At 34.7% G+C, this 18,351-nt stretch overlaps 8 protein-coding genes across 8 annotated transcripts; 4 read left to right on the top strand and 4 right to left on the bottom strand.

Moving 5' to 3' along the window:
• Positions 1 to 687: 687 nt before the first annotated feature.
• On the top strand, positions 688 to 904 carry RO3G_16834 (uncharacterized protein; the record flags this gene model as incomplete). The annotated part of the gene is made up of 2 exons (XM_067671418.1): positions 688 to 784; positions 837 to 904. 2 exons carry the CDS (start codon positions 688 to 690, stop codon positions 902 to 904), a joined length of 165 nt encoding a protein of 54 aa, XP_067527519.1.
• Positions 905 to 1,590: 686 nt separating this feature from the next.
• On the top strand, positions 1,591 to 2,278 carry RO3G_16833 (uncharacterized protein; the record flags this gene model as incomplete). The annotated part of the gene is made up of 5 exons (XM_067671417.1): positions 1,591 to 1,636; positions 1,777 to 1,881; positions 1,956 to 2,068; positions 2,197 to 2,232; positions 2,261 to 2,278. The coding sequence occupies 5 exons, from the start codon at positions 1,591 to 1,593 to the stop codon at positions 2,276 to 2,278; spliced, it is 318 nt and encodes a 105-aa protein (XP_067527518.1).
• Positions 2,279 to 4,660: 2,382 nt separating this feature from the next.
• On the bottom strand, positions 4,661 to 5,142 carry RO3G_16832 (uncharacterized protein; the record flags this gene model as incomplete). Its single annotated transcript, XM_067671416.1, has 3 exons — positions 4,661 to 4,773; positions 4,848 to 5,016; positions 5,071 to 5,142. The coding sequence occupies 3 exons, from the start codon at positions 5,140 to 5,142 to the stop codon at positions 4,661 to 4,663; spliced, it is 354 nt and encodes a 117-aa protein (XP_067527517.1).
• Positions 5,143 to 6,964: 1,822 nt separating this feature from the next.
• Positions 6,965 to 7,353, top strand: RO3G_16831 (FK506-binding protein 1; the record flags this gene model as incomplete). Its single annotated transcript, XM_067671415.1, has 2 exons — positions 6,965 to 6,975; positions 7,038 to 7,353. The coding sequence occupies 2 exons, from the start codon at positions 6,965 to 6,967 to the stop codon at positions 7,351 to 7,353; spliced, it is 327 nt and encodes a 108-aa protein (XP_067527516.1).
• Positions 7,354 to 7,673: 320 nt separating this feature from the next.
• On the bottom strand, positions 7,674 to 9,913 carry RO3G_16830 (uncharacterized protein; the record flags this gene model as incomplete). The annotated part of the gene is made up of 5 exons (XM_067671414.1): positions 7,674 to 7,718; positions 7,820 to 8,806; positions 8,874 to 9,567; positions 9,630 to 9,780; positions 9,835 to 9,913. 5 exons carry the CDS (start codon positions 9,911 to 9,913, stop codon positions 7,674 to 7,676), a joined length of 1,956 nt encoding a protein of 651 aa, XP_067527515.1.
• A 2,061-nt stretch (positions 9,914 to 11,974) lies between these two features.
• On the top strand, positions 11,975 to 12,985 carry RO3G_16829 (uncharacterized protein; the record flags this gene model as incomplete). Its single annotated transcript, XM_067671413.1, has 1 exon — positions 11,975 to 12,985. The coding sequence occupies one exon, from the start codon at positions 11,975 to 11,977 to the stop codon at positions 12,983 to 12,985; it is 1,011 nt and encodes a 336-aa protein (XP_067527514.1).
• A 2,244-nt stretch (positions 12,986 to 15,229) lies between these two features.
• RO3G_16828 (uncharacterized protein) lies at positions 15,230 to 15,940 on the bottom strand (the record flags this gene model as incomplete). The annotated part of the gene is made up of 1 exon (XM_067671412.1): positions 15,230 to 15,940. One exon carries the CDS (start codon positions 15,938 to 15,940, stop codon positions 15,230 to 15,232), a length of 711 nt encoding a protein of 236 aa, XP_067527513.1.
• Positions 15,941 to 17,379: 1,439 nt separating this feature from the next.
• Positions 17,380 to 18,245, bottom strand: RO3G_16827 (uncharacterized protein; the record flags this gene model as incomplete). Its single annotated transcript, XM_067671411.1, has 2 exons — positions 17,380 to 18,116; positions 18,191 to 18,245. The coding sequence occupies 2 exons, from the start codon at positions 18,243 to 18,245 to the stop codon at positions 17,380 to 17,382; spliced, it is 792 nt and encodes a 263-aa protein (XP_067527512.1).
• Between the last annotated feature and the right edge of the window lie 106 nt (positions 18,246 to 18,351).

Genomic DNA, 18,351 nt, shown 5'->3' with positions numbered 1-18,351 from the left:
CGTATTGCTCTTAAGTGAGATAATAAAATTGTGTTTTAGGAATAGAAATGTTTGGATAATTTTCAATTAAATTTTCTTTCATATGTTCTAAAGTTATGAGTGCAAAATTGTCAACAAGTTTCACAATAAACAATGTGCGTTCCACTGTCAACTCATCCTTTTTATCACAATTTCTTTTCTTCTTCCCAGGCATTTCTTGATTTTCATACTGCTTCTTTAGAAAACGATATACAGTAAAAAGTATAATGCCTGTTCTTACACCTGTCTTTCAACTTAACCATGTACATACAGTTAGGGCTCCGTGTTATTGTAAATACTTTTCCATCACTAAATACTTTTATTGGCCCATGCTGTTTGGTCAAAAACCTTCATAGATATAAGTCTTCAGAGAGTAAGCTCATGATGTGCTCCTTTTTTTTTGTAAAGAGAATATTTGTTATTGAAATGTCAGAGAAACAACCAATTGTTTTAGGGAAAAAATTAGCATTAAACGTGCAAAGGACAATGAAAGTATTCTTAAATTGAAAGATTTAATGCGTAGCTGATACCTTACTGTAAGCCGTACTTCGTTATAAAAACAGAGAGAAAGATATGCAAAGATTGTAATCAGTATGGCCATGAAGCTAAAGTTTCTAATGCTTGTCCTTTTTATAATAAACATAGTAAATTTACAGTCCTTGATAAAATATGATTAACTTGTCGTTATACACAGATAGTAAAGAAAGAAAGTTTCAAGATCAAAAGTATGACTATGAAATAAAAATAGCAAAGTTTAAAGGAAAGAGTAAGTAATTAGAATTCGAAATGAAAAATAAAAAAGAAATCTTCAAATGTAGTCAATGTGACAGAGAAGGACACAAGAATTCAAAGCCCAAAGGGTGCAAGTATCATAACAAAACCATAGATGAAGCGATGGTAGAAAAGCTGGGAAAGGGCTTTGAACGATATAAAGGAAGGTTTACTTGTCATCTGTTATAAGGCCACAGTATCAATATGCTTTTATTGAGCATGTTCTCGAGCTATCTGACTTCATTAGAAACATACTTTTTAGAGCATAATTATTTGTCAACTTTTTTTTTGCTGAACAATAAAGAATAAGCTCATCACACTTGCCTATTCAATAACAATTTTTGGTATTCAATCTCTCAGCTTATTATGGGGTACGGGTGACCAATTCCAACTTCGTGAGCAGTCTAATTGTGTTTACTTTTGATGAATTCATGGCAGGTTTCTCCCGGTTATCTTTAGCCTAAAGACTGTCCATGTAAAGTTCATAGCGCTGCTTTGTCAGCTGAATTGCTGAGATAGCTACAGCCTATTTAAATAACATTGTTGAAAGCTTCGAAAAAAGGGTGTTGTATTGTTTTCACAGAAGCATAAATATCATCTATCCTATAAATTTAAATAAGCGATGTAACGGTTTAATGTTTTAAATAGAAATTTAATACCAAGATTATTAAGCAAGTGTCTTTTGGATTTAGCTGGCAAAGATTACCGAAAGACAAACCTTTATGGTCAAAGTACCTGGATTTGATTTCTCTTCAAAAGATAAGCCAAGTTGATTTTACTTGCAGGAAATTAGAAAAACAAATGACCATGTCACCTACAACTGAGAATTTGTCTGCTGCTTCTGCCAGTTTATATCGGCACTGGCATATATTGCTGGTCAAATCGAACAAGAGGCCAAAAATTGCGAAGATCAAAGATCCATGCCACAGCTAACTAGTTTTTTCCAATCTTCCGTTTCAAGCATATATATAACTAAAAATACCAAAGCATTGGCAAGTAACATTAAACAATCAAATTTCGGTATGAATGGCTACAACGCATGCTCAGAATATTTCATAATGCTTTTGATTTTAGTAAACTTGACTACAAAAGGTATGTCTACACACATAGGCATTATGTTTTTCATCATGGATGTATCTGGAACTATATCTTAATTTTTATAACAGATAGTAGCCCAAATGACCTCAAGAGGTACCTGCAAATGGAAAGGATATGTTTTGCTGTCATGTTCATACAAATGGCTTTAATACTTGTCTCCTCTTCGCTAGACCCAGAAAAGGTAAAAATAATGAGACCAAATTGGAACTAGTAGACTTTAATGAAAATGAAGTTGGAAAATACTGTCACCAAACAGCTTTGGGTCCAAGATGAAAGCAAGTTTTACAGCTGTCATTAATGCTGAAAAAGAATGTGTTCAGATACGAAGACGCAGTGCAGGAGAAAGTAAATGTTATACAGGTTCCTACTATAGCCAAAAATATGTGGATAAGTTGAACATAGAAAAGGTGTAAAAGAAATTGAAACTAGCCTTACAAATGCAAAAACTACGTTCCAAGATATCTATAGACTACTTGGGAAAAACATTTGAAGAATTGAACCGTCTTTTGAATTCTACAGATTCAAGTCTGCAACTTTCAGATTCCATAATCATCCAGGGTATTAAGGAATCAATGATAAAGCGATAAGGCAAAATAAGAAGGGAAGAAGATCTGAGAACAATGAAAAAACAAAAGAAATACTTTGTCAAGAAGATACTAAGAAAAGGACGTCAAAAGGAAAAAAACTATCCATCGTTGGTTGCCCGTCAAGTTTAGACGATCTGAAGACTTACCACTGGTAATGTTTGGCGATGAGATAAAGAAGAAGGATGGTGTCTCCATGAAAAACAGTCCTCTTTGGCACAATCAGCATTTTACACAGCAAACTACTTGAACGGCAAATTTAAATATGCTGTGTATTGATATATGTAAATGAATACCTGAATTCCTAAGTATGTCTCTACCTGAATCGTTATTCAACTTCATCCCGACTTATTAATCTGGAATAGATTTGTAATAACTTTTGTATAAGAAGACTAGAAAGAAAAGACTAGAGCATGAAGGAAAGCTGACCAATAGTATCCTGGACTTTAAATAACGCGGAACACTTTGGCAATGAGATGTTAAGCGAGCAAAAATATGATTGATATTACAAATTCTATTTTCAAAATCAAAGGGTGTCCAGAAGCCTTTATAACAAAAATCGCTATGGAGGAAATGGTTTCTCTTTCAAAAATTTAGATATTTAAATTATAATGGTAGATTCATAACAAAATGATTTATAATTTCATTGGAAGTACTAATATATTATATTTTGTCAGTCAGCCCATTAAAATTTCCAATTGCTATCATCATATTATCTCAATTTTCTATTTCTCTTTTCTCATTTCTCTTTACATTTTTCTCGCATACTTAAAAAGCACAGTAGACAGATGTACAAAACCATATTTGAAAATATAATGAATCCACCTTTTATTCAACTAATTTAATACGGTTTAATAAGCTTTTCTTCTACTCGAGTAGGTTATAGTTTCTTTAATAAAAGATGAAACAAAACATAGCTTTCAATAAGATAAATCACTATGGTTGAAAGACGGCTCATTATTCACAAAGTAAGTCCCATCAAGCTATAGGCTTTTTTTTTTAAAAATACACTCATAGCTCAATCAAGGACTACTGCATGGCTACATTATCTTTCGCATTGAGGTAGATAGGCCTGTGTCCTTGCTTCCTAGATTAATCAATCATTTCTGTTTCTTCTGTATTTACTTTTTTCATGGATGAAAGTTTTAATGTTTATTTAAACTCATCAGAATATAAGGATTAAAAATGATGCAAGTTTATGGAGCTATGGAAAACGTTATAATGTACTGTATTTTCTCCAGGTTTTGGTCAGCGCTTTTTTCCTATCATTATTTGTAAAAAGAATTTATTAAAGTTTTTCTTGCAAAGCTAAACAATGCTCAAAAGACGAAACAGAATGTCTGATCCACACTTGACAGTCTTTCAGAGATGCTTTTGTATGTTGTTTCATGATTCTAGAAGTTAAGGTATCTCAGTTATCGAAAGGCTCCTTCTTTACACCAAATCTTATCTATGACCAAAACTCATCAATAGGATTCAAAAAAGGTATGTATGTGGGAGATATACACATTTGTATCCTCCATCTTCGGCACATTTTCTGAAGGTAGCAGACTTATAAATAGGAACATAGTCTATGTCAATATAATGCTCCTGCAAACCATGTCTATAAAGAACGTCCATAACGTTTTGCAGGTAGCTCAAAAAGTGCTCTTTCTTGTTCCAATTCCGGCAGTAGCTGTAACAACAGTACAATCAGCTTTTCTTTTCTTGCTACCTGCTACCGTAATTAATTTTTTCAAGGAGATATAGATTATTCTCTATGCAAAAATAGCCTCAGGGATTGCAATCGAGGTAGGAACGATAAATTTGTCAGATTCACCATTTTCAGACCAACTTTGAGAACGGCTGATGTGGAAGTTAAACCTGCCTCGTCAAGGAAGACATAGTTCTTTTCAAAATCCATGCTTTTATCTGACATGCATGCGAGTATTGCTACTTTTCGCTAGGGATCTACCTCTGAATTACTCTTTTTAGGAATTTTCTTCAGTCTCTTGAAACTCCCTGCACAATGCTTACGAACATGATTGTAGAAGGCAGCTTTGCAAAGATGTGAGGTTAGGGAACCCAACCAAAATTTGGTGTTTCATTTGGTCTAAAGTCATTAGTGAATAACTGTCTATAATTGCAACAATAAATTGAGTATGTGCTGCTTCATGTTGGTCATGACTCCTTTATCAGGTCTTTTTTTTTTAACTTAGGAGAAGTGTATCCTCTTCTTTCCATTGTTGTTTGAATCGGTATGCTGAACTAAGGTTGATATCAACGTTATCAGCAGCAGTCTTTACCGAAACTTTCTTAGTGACTAAAAGCAAAAACGGCAGACTTGATTTGCACTGTAATTGCAATACGTATTCCTTTTCTTTAAGTCAGTCTTACTAGCGTGAGCATTAGGGAAGGCTTCAATCTTGGTTTGAATAGAAGTGTCATTGCCTTTTTCAGCTTCGCTCTTATGTTTGAGATCTTTCACACTCTTTTCCTCTTCATTGCTCTCAAAGTTTGAAGGACCTTGAAGATATACTTTAGATTTTTTTGTCAATCTCCGTGGCTCTAGTATCAAGCCCATACTTTATTTTCATAATTAACGTAAAGTTGTAATTACTTTCTCAGTTACATCTTCGGTGTAGTCTTGGTCACTAAGAGATAGGCATTCAAAGTCCATGTTGTCAGCCATCATTTATTAATTGAGGGAAAAAAAAAAACACATACACACACACTTTTATCAAAATCTCCACTAAGCTTTTCTCAAAAAATAAGTCTTTTTTTGAGAATAGATTGGTAGTACTGGAAGAATATAATTGGGATTTTGCTCAAACTTTACAACGATAAACTAAGAAAGTGTAGCTATATTGTATGAACAAAATTTAATGCGTAGGGTTAACTTTCCTCACAAATGCAAAGAGTGCAAATCGAAGTTATTATAAGCCAAATGCTGCAGGGTTATTAAGAAAAACTATATAACATGTTTAGAATTAATTATCTGCTGATTTGGTTTTTCACTGAGTCCATATTTATTTATTTGAAATAGTTTAAAGTACAATCACTTATTTCCTTAGGTTTTTTTTTTTTTTTTTTTTTTTTTTTTTTTTTTTTATCTCGATCACTTTAACAGCAGCCTAAAGCGCTTTTTAAAGGATATTAAAGGCTGAGTGTCCCAAGGCATATATTGATATAAAGTTGATACAATGTCAAATATATATAATTTAAAAAATGTTTTTTCTCGATCGACGCCCAAATAGTCCTTCTACTCCTGAAGACCATATTTTGACGGATAAGCATTATAGCTGGGTACCCCCGAAGGGTTCGTCAGAAATTAGTTTTCCTGGCATGAGACTCCTTGAAATACATTTGAAGGCTAGGAAGACAAGCCCAATGATGTTGCTCTAGATGAGCGTGTCTTAGTTTATTCCAGAGGTTTGTAGTTATAAGGTTACATTGCTTTTCTTAAAAATCCCTCCGAGCATATGCTATATTTCAGACTCGTTATGTGAGCACACCAACCAACCATACTATTGCCCATCCGATTCACCAAAAACTTTGGCCATCATCTTATTCCAGAAACTAGCTTGCTGATCATTCTTTGATTGTCAGTTTAAGACAGAAATTTGGTGATGCTGCTACTTTTGTAATGGGAAACTGGTCTGTTCCAAACTCCAGGTTTCATGAACTTATTCGTGGTGTGGGTCTTCAAAAACTCCTTCAAAAAAATTACTTCCGTTTTCTTCTGATTTATGTGTTTCGAACAAGTAAATGCTGTCTATATTGTGAAGAAATGACCCTGCAGACCTTTCAAACGACACTAAATCCTCACCCCCAAGAAGATAAGCCCTCCCTCAGGTTATTAGACACAGCCTATTAAGATGTATAAATCAAAACTACTGAATGCCTCTGGTTAATAAAAATAGGTTTCTGACAATAGCGAACACTTTTGCCACTAGAATCGCGACTTAGATGCCTGCCTCAGCATATTGCATATTGTTTGTTTGCTTCCTGAGAATGATCAGATTCTCGAAATGTCCAGATGCGATGCTCCTCAACAACCAGGAAGATCTGAAGAGCATTCTGACGACTTATAAGATCTACGTCTAATACGACACTCTCGAAACCAATAATTTCTCCTGAACAGTTATCATTGTTCATCATCTAGATATGCTAAATGTAAGTGATAAGCATAGTAATAGCTTTTGAGTTCATGTAATTACACCAAACAGATAAACCAAAGACACATTTAAATTTATTCTACTTTATATTATTTTTATTTGGATACTTTTTTTGTTTCCATTTGGATCTCTTTTCTTGTCAATTCTTATTCCAATTTCGTTAGGTTTCAATTTTTCGTACCTCTTTTCCAATTATTTCAACTCAGTTTACCAATAACTAATAAAAACAATGAAGAACTATTATTGGCTGTAGAAATGTGACTTAATAAACGAGTTTAAAACTTGCTATTTTGTAGAAAAAATTATTTTTCCTTGTTTTCTTATACTTTATTAAACATGGGTGTTACGTAAGTTATATATCAACTAAATAAAAAAAAAACATTGCAGCCTATTCTTAATATCAAAACAGTGTTGAAACTATCCAACCTGGAGATGGCAAGAACTTCCCCAAGAAAGGTGATACCGTCACTATGCACTACACGGGTACTCTCCAAAATGGTTCCGTGTTTGATTCCTCCGTTAGACGTAACGAACCTTTCGTTACTCAAATTGGTGTCGGAAGAGTCATCAAAGGCTGGGATGAAGGCGTTCTTCAATTATCTCTTGGTCAAAAGGCAAACTTGATTTGTACCCCTGATTACGCTTATGGTCCCCGTGGTTTCCCTCCTGTCATTCCTCCTAACGCCACTCTCAATTTTGAAGTTGAACTCTTGAAGATTAACTAAAGCTTGTTATCTTAAATAAATTATAAATGTATTGCTCAAATTGAGCTAATAAACATTAGGATTTGTCGATGATTTAAATGTAAAAATCACACTTGTATGCATATTCATGCAAGATAATTTCTATATTCATTATTTTTGTAATAAATATGTGTACTCATTTGCATACAATACATTATATTTTATTTCTAAATCAATAAAGGTTTTAATTTATTAATACATTTTTATGTGTAAACATGTGAATAATAAGATGAAATTGAATTTTTTAAAGCATAATGATCCTGACTCCACCAAAATCACCAAAGGAATATTCAAACTTTTCACTAGGACATGCCATGAACATTTGTGATTTGGGTATATTCAATTGCCTAGAAATAGCGTCTACTGTACAAGGATTAAATAGTCCTTGAATAAAGATCTACAAAAAAAGTAAGCAAAAATGAATACCAATTTTCATTAGAAATTTTACGAGATCAATTTGTATCTTGGGATACACTTCATCCAGCATTCGATGATTAGCCTCTAGCTCTTCTGGTATTTCATCCAAGTTTTGATACAAATATACGAATTTCATATGGCCCGTATCTTCATTGTTCTTGACATATTGTATAGCTTTGTTCATAATATGTGGTTCATCCGTCTTTAAGAAAAATACAATTGGATTCTTTCTAATCTTTTTTATCTGACCCTGAATAAACTGCTCTGTTCTGTGGGAAGCTTGAGGGAATTTATGCAGAAAGCTCATTTGGTCAAATAACCAATAGCAGAGTTTCCAAAGCCAGCATCGTTTGAGCATGATTAGTATCACTACTAAAACAACCGCAAAGTAGATTACAAAATACTCTGCAATTTGAGGATCAATTATAATGTTACCAATCAGAGCGGCCAGCAATATGAAAAAAACAAGTAGTGAAGTACCCAAGGATACTTTTACAAGTCGCGGTAAACGGTCACGCTTGTATTTGATTAAAATGTTTGCCACAGCAAAGGTAGACATACTGCCTAAAAATGCAACAGCAAATACACCTGATAAAGAGCTTGTATCTCCTCCTACGATTGCATACAAAGTAATACTAAGTATTAAAAAGGCCAAGACAATGTACTGATAGGATCCTGTAACAGGGTTACGAATAAGAAAGAATTTGGGTAAAATGCCATCTTCTGACATCCGCTGAACTAATCCAACAGCTCCAATAAGACCAGTTAGTACACCAGCACAGAGAACAATAACAGCATCTATCATAATCCAGACACGCAACCATCGACTGCCACCTGTTGCATATTGCCCGAGAACCGAGACTGCAGTAGCTGAATTTGCTTGTATGATAGGAATAGGCACAAGCACAGTAGTTAATAAGGTCAATGGTGCGTTAATAACAACCAAGAATCCAAACATGTTGTTCATCACTTTGGGAAATGTATTGGGTTTTAAATCTTCAATGTAATTTTCTGCTGACTACATAAAAAAGCATACCCATGTCATATTAGATGTATATTTCGATAGTATTGTTTGAAGTGGTTACCTCGAAACCAGTAACACCTAACAGGCCTATACAAACACCTTTTGCTATTAAAAGCACAGGATTGGATCCTGGCGGGTCAGGAACTTGAGTCCAGTTATCAATAAGTGTTTGACTTCCATATTTCCCCCAAGCTACAATACTGGTAATTATAACAGCAGTAAGTGTGATTGAGTGTAACGTGAAGATAGATAATGTCAATGTTGATGACTCTTTTAGACCCAATATACATATCAGTGAAAAGGCAATCAAAATAATGATGGTAAGCACAAAGGGTGTCAATTTTTCTGGTAGCGTCACTTCTGCAGCCAGATAGGCAGATGCAGTAGATGCTGATACAACACAGGTAGCCAAATAATCCAAAACTGACAAGCAAGCTGCAATAGCCGCTGCGGTTTTAGTTGTCGTATTAAGTAAAGCATTATATGTTCCTCCATTTAAAGGAAGTGATGTGGCTACTTCTGTAATAATACGTTTCATGGGATACATTAACAAGGCTATCAACAACATAGAGATGGGTGCATATTTTCCTGCTTGTACTGCACATGGTCCGATAGAGTATAAAACGGAAGCGATCAAATCATTGCCAGCGATTGATGTAGCTCTCCATTGTCCAATTGTTGTTTTATTTTGTTTTTTTTCGTCATACTGCTGTAGATCCGACGGTTCTATTTCCATATAATATGTACTTCCCCACCTACATTTAACAAATAACTATGAATTTAATTTTTGATCAATACATTTTCTTTTTTTAATTACCCTGCAAATTCAAATGAACTACTGAGATTGGGATACCGAGTAGGCACACTGCTCCATTTAAGTGCATAGCCTCGTCGTTTTTTTAATTGCTTCTGCTTAATTTGATGGAACTCAGACTCTGCAAATGATGGTGGAGGATGCAAACTGCATTCTGAAAAAAATGAATATTAATAATCCAGCAATAAAAGACTACAAATCAACAAACCGTTTTCGTTGACTTCTGTCGTTGAGTGTTTTTCAGAATCTTCTGGTGTATTGGAGGCTGAAGAATCCAGCTTTGTCATTGAATTTTAAAAGAAAAACGTTTTAGGCAAATTCATTTGAGACTCAGTTATAAGCAATTTATTGAAGCCACAGATATTTAGTATTTTTTGCATAGGTATTTATATTGCTGAGAAATATAACAATGCATTATAATATAAAAAAGATCGAGTGGTCTAACAATTTCATGGAATGAAGTAGTCTCTCGAAGTTAGAAAGCGCGGGATAGTCACTTCAGAGCACTCTTAGTAACAATCGCTAATTGAAAAACTAAAGCTGGAAATTGTTGTCAGAATGCTGACATCAGCAACTACTTGCTGGCCCAAAAAACCACCTCCTCAGACTAGGCCTCAACGCCAGGCTCAGTCCTTTTCCAATTTCCTAACAACCAGTTTGCTCTTTACACCGTTGCTTACCAGCTCATTCAAGAATAAGTTGGCACCACAGAAGGCTTCTTAAATATTACGAAATTCAACTGTCGGTAAAACCGAAGTTTTTTAATTGAAACTACTTTTACTCACAATGATGACACAATGAGAGCAATTTGAAATGAAATTCTCTATAAGGATGTTGTGTATAAGGTCATCCCATCCGATGATGACATTGCTTGCAAAATGATCTTTGTTGATCCGAATTTGTTGCGTATTTCTAAACAAATGCGCTCGTTGCTAATTTCTTGCATCCTTTGCATCATTATAGAACAGTTTGTCGAATTATTAAGTGCGTTTGTAAAGGAAGCTTTTTTAGGGAACCTAGCAATTCATTGAGCTAAAACCCCATTTCAATAAAGTTGAAACTCGCATCTTTCTCCTTTGTTGGAAAAAAAAGCTTTCAGTATACGTGTCCGTTTTATTATGTTAATATTTGAATTTTTTGCAACAAAGCAATACAAATCTCATCTAAATTCATAAATTACATCCTCAACAATAACCTTTTTTTAAACAAAAAAGAAGGGGGGGGGATAACTGAAACGGTTTTTTTGATGATAAAAAAATATTGTGAAGTAGAGTGTGTGATTTTATTTATTTTAAATAGTGAAAATACGAATGTTGACGAAGTGATGTATCCATCATTCATAACTCGATATGAAAGCAGTATTAATAAGCTACATGTAAAATATATCCAATAGATAGGCTACAGGTTAATTCGGATAATCTTCATCAAGGATAAGATGCTGCGTAATTGCACGGTTAAACTATATTAAATCCAGGAACTAAATCACAGTCAGCCGCAGTCAATCATATACGAGTATTCTATGACAAATATAACAATAGAAGAACACGTAACCCTTATCTATTTGTCATCAGCTATATCATACTCATTAATTATTAATCCATGGCATGAAATATTATCCGTGTATGAAAAGTATAAATAGAGTACAATTTTCTTATTAAATAAAACAATCTCTTCATCGAGTCTCGTCCTCTCTTGTTCCTTTTTATTCTTGGATAAATCAAACTCGATTACTATGGCTGAAAACATAAGGACGTCATTTTTCAACATGACAATGACCCTACGCATACCTCCAAACATACCAAGAGATGGATGAAGCGAAAAGGGGTACGATTACTGCAGGACTGGCCAGCACAAAGCCCTGACCTCAACTCTATAGAGCATCTGAAGTGTTTTTAAGTATTTAAAATAGACAAAGAAGAATTAACGAGACCGAACAATAGTTCTAAAGTCGAATACTTTTATTGAAGAAAGATTCCAAGGCTATTTATACAGTGCCTCACAAAACCCTTCAAGTGTTTTGGTTTTTTTCGTTTTTTGCTTGTCACCGAGTATTAAATACAACAATTGGTAGCATGCCATATATCATCTGAAAGCCACGGCGATAGGGTACTTGGATAATGTTTAAACTCCGAGTTTCATGTAATGACCGCGGAGTAATAGCATTTTAAAAACAGACACACACTTGAAGGGTTTTGTGAGATTTAAAAAATCTGAAGTTAATGTCGTAAAAATCATCATAAACGTCACAAAAGTGTGGCTTATTAATGTTTTTTGTAAAAGTTTTTTGTTTTTTACATTTTTTTATTTTTTTTTTGCTCTTTTTTTTTAACATTACCTAATTAAGTGACATGCGACCAATTAGCAATGACATTCAGAACAGAATTGTTCAACTTCTTAAGGAAGGAGTTTCTGGTGAAGAAATATCAAAAAAGACTGGTGTTAGTACTGGAACTGTTTCAAAAATTCGAAAAAACCACGATTTGGGTGATTTAAATAGTAATGGAGGCAGACCATTCCTAATCTCGACATTACTGGGTCGGCGAATCTTGCGAAATTTCAACTCTGGCAATTACAAAAATGCTTCAGATGCTGCTAGAAAGCTGTTGGAAGACGGTGAAAATATCAGTGCACAGACTATTCGACGTTTTTTAAAAGATTCAGGTTATGCAGCAATTCATAAGCCTAAAGTCTTACCTTTGACCAAGCACCGTATGAAGGAAAGATATGAATTTGCTCGTGCACATCTATCGTGGACCATCGACGATTGGAAAAAAGTAATTTTCAGTGACGAAACTAAAGTGAATAGAATTGGTTCAGATGGTTTACAATGGACTTGGACCAATGGCGACAAGTTAAAAGACTTTCAGGTTCAGCATATGATCAAGCATGGCGGAGGCTCATTGATGCTGTGGGGCTGTTTAACATGGCATGATGTTGGATACCTATCCAATATCAAGGGAAGCATTAATTCTGACTTTTACATTGGTATTTTGGAAGATGAGTTAATGAAAACGATTGATTGGTATGATCTTGAAAAAGAAGATATTATATTCCAGCAAGACAATGCTAGTATCCATACTGCGAAAAAAGTCTCTGAGTGGCTAGACAACAATAATATTACTGTATTAAGATGGCCTTCTCACTCTCCAGACTTAAATCCTATTGAGAATCTTTGGTCAATCCTGAAACGACGCTTATTGCAGTATGAAAAGCAGCCGGACGGAATGCTTGAGTTATGGTCAAGAGTAGAGAACGTTTGGGAGTCAATTACTCAGAATGAGTGCCAAAAACTCATAGAAAGTATGCCTAAACGAATTAAAGCAGTTTACAATGCAAAAGGAGGACATACTAAATATTAATTGTTATAAAATAAAAATCTCACAAAACCCTTCAAGTGTGTGTCTGTTTTTAAAATGCTATTACTCCGCGGTCATTACATGAAACTCGGAGTTTAAACATTATCCAAGTACCCTGTCGCCGTGGCTTTCAGATGATATATGGCATGCTACCAATTGTTGTATTTAATACTCGGTGACAAGCAAAAAACGAAAAAAACCAAAACACTTGAAGGGTTTTGTGAGGCACTGTATTAGTTGAGCAAGACCTGAGATTAAATGACAAAGGATAGTTACGACCGATATGATTTGACATGTATAAGAAAAATTTCATAAACTGATGTAAATAATCAACTGTTGAGATGAAAGTGAAACTTGGCTGTTCAGGGCAGTTGGTAATTATCAGGATCTATTCTTATTCAAACTCATTTGTAAAGATTTAGCTTAGAATGATAAGACTGTTATCTTATTGACATGTCAAAACATGACAGCATTTATGGAGGCACTTGAAGCATAAGCTACGCAGTCATGACAACCGTGCTGTCAATGTTGATGAACTATGGCAAAGGGTATGCAAAGAATGGGATTCTTTTACACCAGGTGATGTAGAACCATACTACAGAAGTATGCCCAAACGTATTAAGGCAGTAATCAAAACTGGAGGTGGAAATATTAAATATTAAATAAAAAAACTTTATCCAAAAAAACATAAATTTCGAAAATAATAACTCAGTCATACATTATTTTCTCCGCTCCAAATTTGGATTATAAATACTATATAAGTTACACTATATTTGTGCGAACTTTCGAATTAAAAGCTCGACTAGAGGACGATTTATAGGGATTTGCATGGTTTTTTAATTTTTGTGTCCGGGTTTTGCAACTCACTGTATCTCAGTTAGGATAAATGTTTTCAAGGTTAAAGATGATCCGGTAAGTAACTGTCATTCCTTATTCAACATGCTCATATCATCAATAAACTATATTACAACCATATCATCTTATTTCACTATGTGAAGTTAATATGAATAAAGCTTAATATAAAAATCTAATCAAAGTCTTTTATTGATCTGTGTTGGGAATAATGTTATGATTCTGTCGTGTTTGGTCATTAATGATGTCTTTATTTATTATTTTATTATTGATCTCAGTCCAGCCTACGTCAGACTATACAATTAATAGTCAGACGATATAATCCAGGGTTCATTCTAAATTATTAGTTCTTCTCCTTTTTTTCTTACTTAATAAATAGTAGTTGTTAGCTATTGACTTCTTGCTGTTTTTATATAATAAGTGTTATGTTCTGGCAAGGTAATTATCAAAATAGCAATAAAACCAAAAGAATACTTTTTGAGACTGAACTTTATTTAAGACAATCTTAATTGCTTAAAAAGAAAACATTATAAAGTCTACTATTTATATTCTTCTATCAATTGGCGGGTAAATGAGTAGTTATGAGCGTAGATCCAATCATTGACAAGTTTGATTGAAGAATGATCACTGAATCGATTATGAAAATTTTTAATTCGTTGTTTTTATAGATCTTATTGTTCTTTAACTGATCTGGGAGAATTGTCCCGTCTTCATTGAGAGGAAAGATATATTTATATGAAATGCCTCCAGTCAGATCAAAGTTGACTAGGTACCTGATCCATTATTATTCATTTACAGAAATGATGAATAGTAAAGATCATGGCTTATTTAGTGTTCATGTTTACTTTATAGGATGAATCTAATAGTGATAGCTTTATATAAAAAGAAGAAGAATATATTTTATTTAATAAAGATTTAAATTATTATCTTTTATCAATTTTAATATACTTCTTTTAGTTGTAATTATTCAATGTCCGTTATGATCAGACTCTGTTCTACAACAATCCAGTATCCTTAGCAATATCATACTTTGATGTGGATCCGGTTAATGTCTGTTTGAGATCATTTGCTTTCTCCTCTGACAGTCATTTATGCATGCAATTGACGAGAAGGTAAAAAAGAGAAATGATTTAAACAAGGGAATATAAAATTTAAAATAAAGGAATTGTAAGCATCCTTAAATACAGATAGCATTCTAATCACGTCAAAAGTGAGAAAAGTTGTGATGGCAACCGGTTGGGTCGTATTAAAATTCATTATTTCAAACATGTGTAAACAAGTAAAAAATACCGGATGTTTAAAATATTACCTTTAGCAGTATCAAATTCCACCAATAACCATTGCCCATATCCGATAATCGACGAATAAATGCCCTTTCTATTGTGGCACAGACAGTCAAAGTTTGAGATAGTTTGGTGCAGTATTCATGGACAAGCATCTGTAAAACATGAATTTTGCAATTCCTTGCAGCATTTTTTTTGACCTTCTGTATGTATTTGTTATCATAGGTGCATAGGTGTTCATATAGTAATTTCTTAAAGCATCATAATGCTCATGGCATATGAGTTCTGTTTTCTTGTTGAATTTTAAAGGAAAGAATGATGGTGGTAGAGGCTCACTACCAGTGATCGTCGAATTGAATAAACTAGGCCCGTCTATGAAACGAGAGTAGTCAAATGGCGTTAAACCACTCTCGTCACTCGTAACCTTGCCTATCTCTTCTATCGATTTCACCAATAGGAGCATATCTTCGTTGTTTGTGTTAATGAATGAATGTAATGAATGTATAAGGTCTTGCGTATGAACATTTTGTGTAAACATAATGGCATAGGTTGTTTCGAAGCCTGTCTTGAAATTAATATTAATATTTTTTATATTACCATTAAGGCGTTCGAAACCATAAAGCCAAAAGGCAGAAGAAGGACCAAAGTCCAAAAAGCATTCCTTCAGATGCATGTGCATATGCATATTGGGGGTTGTCATAGAGTTTCCATACAATTGAACACATGACTTGCCAAAATTCTTAAAAAGTGAATGCGCCATTTCTACGTCTTCAACTGTAATCAAGGGGCCGGTGACTAACTTCACAGCTTCAACATACTGCATCCAAACATCGAAGTGCTCTCTTGACAGCTTTTGTTTCAAGAGAAAAGGCGAAAGCACAACATACCACGTTCTCCACTCGTCAGATTTCATATTGCTGAAAGAACTTTCAACCTTGGCTTTTTTTTTTAAAAAAAAAAATTGTTAGCTTGAACATAAATTAAAGTTTTTTATATTTGTTACATACATCTAGGGATCATGCAGTATTGAGAAGGAATGAGAATTGAATTAGATTCATCAGCCATTGCCTTGAAATCATTTACTGTAAGCAAACCACGGCTTTCCCAAACTTCAATCATCCTCTTTGGTGTACCAAGGAACAAGTTGTGCATTGGATCCACAGTTGTCAATCTTACTGTTAAGGATACATAAGATTATAGTCACTTTATTTTAGTAAAAGGAATCTCATATGATCCTAAATAATATGTTGACATAACTTTGGAATCATTTATAACATTATTCCCAGCACAGATCAATAAAAGACTTTGATTAGATTTTTATATTAAGCTTTATTCATATTAACTTCACACAGTCAAATGATGGCGTGGTTGTAATATAGTTTATTGATGATATGAGCATGTTGAATAAGGAATGACAATTACTTACCGGATCATCATTAAGTCATGTAAACCTTTATCCTAACTGAGATATTATTATTAGCCATAATATCCAATCACGGAACTAGAGGATTTTATATTCATCCGTACCGTCTCCTAAATAGTCCTACATCCAGAGTTATCTGAAACCATCCCAATAGCATAATTGACAATGCAAGCTAGGAACAGGCTAAACTAATAATTAGAAATAGTAATCATCTATTCTGTCGAATTGATCATAAATCTGTCCTAATTCTTTATCCGTATCATGTCTATAAATACTCTCACTTTTTACATGTAGAATTTATCATATTCAATCTTAGTTATCTTAACTTAATAAAGAGATACCAAGTTCTAACAGTTTTTGTTTATCTTTGTTGTTATACTACTTTTACCTAAAACCCCCTATCCTAAACACTTACCACATCAAAATAGCAAAGTCGATGAAGCTCGCTCCATTTACTCCCCGTACTTGTCTGCAATGCCTTTTGCTGGGTGATATGGGTCGCGTTCAGCCAGTCATACGCCTCTCGTCTTTGCTGGGTGCTGTCCCTCATTACCCAATGCTCATCATCAAAGTTGGAGAAATCAGGCTTGGATGAATTGGCGCCAGTACTGATTCTTGGAAAGACAGTTGAGCATTTGTTACAAGCCTTATGAGCTGACTGCCCCATAAACCCGGCTACTTTACGTGCTGCAGGTATGTCACAGTTGACTGACATTAAAGCAACACGAACAAGCACACCATTTGGGCATTGATAGGTGGGTATAACCGCACCATCGTACAGGGACAATCAACTCATCCACCATTGGCCGCAAGAAGTTTTGAATTTGGTCATCCGTGGGTTAGCCAGGACCAGGAATCATGCCAGCGAGGATAATGTTGGAAGTCTTCATCCTCGAACTTCTAGGGAGATTGTTGATAGTTAGGTATACACCACCACAAGAGTAGTGCATACCGTTACTAGGCTGGAACCAGTCCACATTCAACGACACCATCAGCGACCTTTCTTTGTTGACAAATGGCTGAGCATTTGAGTCAGCAAGCTGACCCCAAACTCTACCATCATAAATGTCGTAAAGAACATTCTCTTCCACCGATCTACTTCTCCACTGCTCAAATTGAAACTCGAAGGCAGGACGAGCAAAAAACTTCTTTAAGGTTTCCAAAATTGAGTTATAAGGATATTCAAGGGCAGGCTTGACGGTGCTTCCAACATAAAGAGGATTACCACATGGTTGTTCTTGGCGGTGAGGGTTGTTTGCAAACCTGACGTAGGAGCATTGTCGGGCATGCAAACTTCCCGTGGTGTACACGCTTCTGCAGAGGGAACAGACAAGAAAACGGGAGACACCACTGCTGGCAGACGAGTAGTTGACCATGGCACGAGCTGTGGAGATCTTTGTTGGAATCTCCATGCCATGGCCAAGAGCACGAACAAAGAAAGAAAGAAAGGCTAATAACTCTTCACCAGCTTGCACAGAGAGGTGCTTTGCTTTGAAAAGAACCACGTAAAGCACCAAAAGATGCTTGAGCTGATCTTCGTGGCTCAATTCCTCCTCTCCATCAACATTCATGTGGTCTAACAAGTTGCAAAATACACTTCAATAAATAAAATCTTTCCAATATAAAATGCTTTGTTGACTGAAAATATACCTTCAAAGGTGGTATGCTCACTTTCAGTTTCAGGGATGGCTGCTGATTGTTGCATGACTTCGGTTGATTGTCTTCCAGACTCTTTTTTTTTTTTTACATTAACACGAGTGCCTTTATACAAAAAAAAATAAAACTAAAGCCTCTTCCTCTGATTCTGTCTA

The sequence above is a fragment of the Rhizopus delemar genome, genomic scaffold, assembly GCF_000149305.1.
Source record: "Rhizopus delemar RA 99-880 supercont3.23 genomic scaffold, whole genome shotgun sequence".
Taxonomy (NCBI): Eukaryota; Fungi; Mucoromycota; class Mucoromycetes; order Mucorales; family Rhizopodaceae; genus Rhizopus; species Rhizopus delemar.
This window is presented reverse-complemented; position numbering and strand designations above follow the sequence as displayed.